The sequence below is a fragment of the Otolemur garnettii genome, unplaced genomic scaffold, assembly GCF_000181295.1.
Source record: "Otolemur garnettii isolate 467f Iridium unplaced genomic scaffold, OtoGar3 scaffold00138, whole genome shotgun sequence".
Lineage (NCBI taxonomy): Eukaryota > Metazoa > Chordata > Mammalia > Primates > Galagidae > Otolemur > Otolemur garnettii.
Genome location: NW_003852533.1, coordinates 2,207,418 through 2,211,204, shown reverse-complemented (window position 1 = coordinate 2,211,204; position 3,787 = coordinate 2,207,418). Strand labels below are relative to the sequence as shown.

Genomic DNA, 3,787 nt, shown 5'->3' with positions numbered 1-3,787 from the left:
ATGCCACCATCCCTCTCCATTCCACTCAGGACAGGCCGGGAGGCTGTGCCTGAACAGCCCCTTCTCTGAACTCCCACAGCTCTGTGTAACGCCTGGACTCCTGGTGTGAACATCCTCTTACTATCTGTTATGATGGCCCTGGAGCAGTGGTTGTCACCCTTCCTAACGCCACGACTTGTTAATACAGTTCCTCATATTGTGGTGACCTCAAACCGTGAAATTAGTTTTGTTGCTACTTCATAACTATAATTTTACTACTGTTATGAATCGCAATGCAAATATCTGATATGCAGGATATATTTAGGCAACCCCTGTGAAAGGGTCGTTCGACTCCCAAAGGGGTTGTGACCCACAGGTTGAGAACTGCTGCCCTTGAGGATAGCCCTAGTCTTTATTTTTGTTTTTCTTTAATTCAGATCTTGCGGGGGTGTGTTTGTCTTTGGGCTTCACACTTTATGGGCCGCAACTTTGTAACAAACCAGATTTCTCACTAATTCTAGAGGCAACTGGTGGCTTGGAGTTGGCTTCCTAAGTAGTAATCCGAGAAGCCCGTATGGTAAAAGGGACGCTGGAGAACACCCAGGGTTTTCTTTTGGTGTGATTCACATTCTCTTGTGCCACAGTCTTGACATAGCAAAGCTTTGTTGGCAGCAAATACACCAATGCAGAGAGCAGCGTAGAAGAAGATCGTGGCCAACAGCAAGTCCCACACAGAGCAAGGTGCTACAGTCTTGGTAGAACCCTGGTCAAAGGAGAACTTGGAACTGACTTGCGTCCCGCTGCACATTCCACTCAGGACTCAGGGCAGGATAAGATGGGAACTCTGTGAGAGGAAGCATGTGATTACTGCCTTTGTGAGACTCTGTCTGGGAGTTAGCTCAAGCAACCAGAGCAGAGGGATGAGGGGTGCAGGACACAAATACTAAGATGTCTGAGGATACACATGGGGGAATAAAAATGCAGTCTCAAAACCCACGGGAGCCCAAGTGTGAGCCCCTCAGGGAACATGGAGGCACTCGGCACAGGGTCGCCCTGTTGGGCTCCTGAGAATCTCTGCTTCCTGCAGAGCCTGATGCCGGCTCCCAGCTCCTGCCCGCCCCATCCTTTCCGCAGTTTTTATAGCAGACTCCCAGGCTCTCAAAGATGATTTGAACTAGCCATTTGCCTCAGTTCTTTCTTTCCTTTTTTGTAACTGTCTGAGGTCACTAGGAAGCCTACAGACAGGATCAACTGTGGAGCTGTGACTTGGGGGTGGGGCCCAGTAGAGTCACATGGTCTTGAAGTGTGATCACCTGCTGCAGACAGGGTCTCTGTCAGAGGCAGGAGGGCCTAGCAGGCCCCTGATGCTCGGTAGCTCAGCCCTCTGCTTCCTGCTTCCCGACCCTGTGGGAGCTCCTGCTCTCAGAAAGTGTGGGGAGAACTTACGGTTGCTGTGTGACTATGGCATTCCTATATCAACACAAAGCAACACAGAAGGGGACAATTATGTAAAACTTCCCGTCTACACCAGAGTCAGTTACACCACAGAATAGGCTTAACTGATTCCTCAGTTAAGTTCCTGAGATAATAAAAAGTCCAACAACTGATGGTGCTGGAGGACCTGAAGGTAAAACCCCACTCACTCGGCTCCAGCCAGAGCCACTCCTCTCTAGGGTGTCCATACTTCCAATACCCGCCACGTTTGACGTCTGCACTCAGAGGAGGTGCTCAACGTGACTGCATTCAGCCTTTGTTGTGGGTATATATTACAATTTTAGTAGTTTTTTCCTTTCTTAAAATGTATAATTTTTTTTTTTTTTGAGACAGAGCCTCAAGCTATCCCCCTGGGTAGAGTGTCATCACATCACAGCTCACAGCAACCTCCAACTCCTGGGCTCAAGCGAGTCTCTTGCCTCTGCCTCCCAAGTAGCTGGGACTACAGGTGTCCGCCACAACACCCGACTATTTTTTGGTTGCAGCCCTCATTGTTTGGCAAGCCTGGGCTGGATTCGAACCCACCAGCTCAGTTGTATGTGGCTGGTGCCCTAGCCATTTGAGCCATAGGCACCAAGCCAAAATGTGTGTAACTTTTTATATAATTACCTCATAATTATTTCTGTGGAGAACACATAACATTCACTCTTATAGTGTTTTCTTTCTTTCTTTTCTTTTTGAGAGTCTCACATTTGCTCAGACTAGAGTGCCACGGCACCAGCCTAGCTCACGGCAATCTCAGATTCTGAGGTCAAGAGATCCTCCTGCCTCAGCCTACCCTGCAGCAAGACTACAGGCACCTGCCACCACGCCAATCTCAAACTTGCTCAGGCTGGTCTTGAACTCCTGATCTCAAACCATCCCCTTGCCTGGGCCTCTCAGCATTAGGATTATGGGTGTGACCCACTGCGCCCAGCCTCTCCCACAGGGTTTTTCAAGAATACAAGGCCTGTTGTTGTGGCTCATGCCTGTAATCCTAGTACTCTGGGAGGGCAAAGTGGGAGGGTCACTTGAGCTCAGGCGTTTGAGACCAGCCTGAGTGACCCCATCTTTACTAAATACCTCATATTTATAAAAATATAAAAATCAGCCAGGTGTGGTGGTGCACACCAGCGACACGGGAGGCTGAAGCAGGAGGATCGCTTGAGCCCAGGAGTTTCAAGTTGCTGTGAGCTGTGATGCTGCCATGGCACTCTAGCCGGGGCAACAGAGCAAGACTCTGTCTCAAAAAAACTGTCCCCCCAAACACAATATATTAACAATGGCAACCATGTTGTACAATAGATTTAATTTCTTAACTGAAATTCTGTGTTCTGTAACCAGCAGCTACCCTGTCCCCCACACCTCAGCCAAGTGCCCCAGCCCCTGGTAGCTACCATTTTATAGTGGATGAGAAAAGTTGATAAACGTGTAATCGTTCACCTTTGAACAAATGAATCTGAGTAACATCTAAGCTACATTTACAGCCTGCACAGGGGGAGTGACCCAGTAAGGGAGCACTTACTCCCTAGTGTTAATGTACGTGACCTAGGGTACTTCATATAGGGCTCTATCACGAGGGCACCTGCAACAGTTATGAACACATAGTCAGTCACCAGTAGTGGCACTGATTTTAAAAATCACATCTTAGTTCACAACAATAATCTAACAATTAAGGTTTATTAGTGGTTAAAAATGAACTTTCTATAATATTAGTAAATTTCATTTTCAGCTCTGACTTGAAGTGTTGATACCACTGAAGCAAGATTTTTCTTCTTTCAATCTTTTCTTGTAAAATTAGAGTTTTCTCTTTTTCTAAAACAGCAGGCAGCTCCTCCCAGTTCTGGATAAAGATGAAGGGGGCACCCATGGCCTTAAGCAGCCGCAGCGGGGTGGGGCGGGGCACGGACGTGTTCCCGCAGCTGCCTGTGGTCATCACGTCCTCCACCACGGGCACTGAGCCGGAGGAGCAGGCCTCGTAGATGCGGTAGCACTCGGTGTTCATGCCCGCCGGGCACAGCGTGAGGTCGCTCCGCAGCAGAGCCTCCTGGTAGCTCCTGAGACTTTCATTTGTTTCCTGCGGCTGCCACCTAGAGAATTGGGGAAACCACTGTAGCTTTCACTTTGCTAGGTATGTATTTTGTGACAGAAAGGATCCTATCTTCAATAAAATCAGTTTCAGAAATGGTGAACAAATCATAGGAATGGTGGTGTAAGGGCAATTTGCATCCTGGCCTGAAACATTCTTACAACTATGTAAGGATGCGAACATTTTGTAGCTGTGTTTCTATACAACCAGAGGTCACAGTAACTAGCTGTGGGTCTATACAACCAG

The 3,787-nt window shown here is 48.1% G+C and overlaps 1 protein-coding gene across 1 annotated transcript in view; it reads right to left on the bottom strand.

The window, feature by feature from the left end:
* Nucleotides 1–3,113: 3,113 nt before the first annotated feature.
* RXYLT1 (ribitol xylosyltransferase 1) overlaps nucleotides 3,114–3,787 on the bottom strand; it is a 24,626-nt gene continuing 23,952 nt past the window's right edge. The window contains exon 6 of the mRNA XM_003798526.3: nucleotides 3,114–3,542. Coding sequence (XP_003798574.1) covers nucleotides 3,125–3,542 — 418 coding nt within the window. The 3' untranslated portion in view covers nucleotides 3,114–3,124. The remainder of the gene's footprint in view (nucleotides 3,543–3,787) is intronic.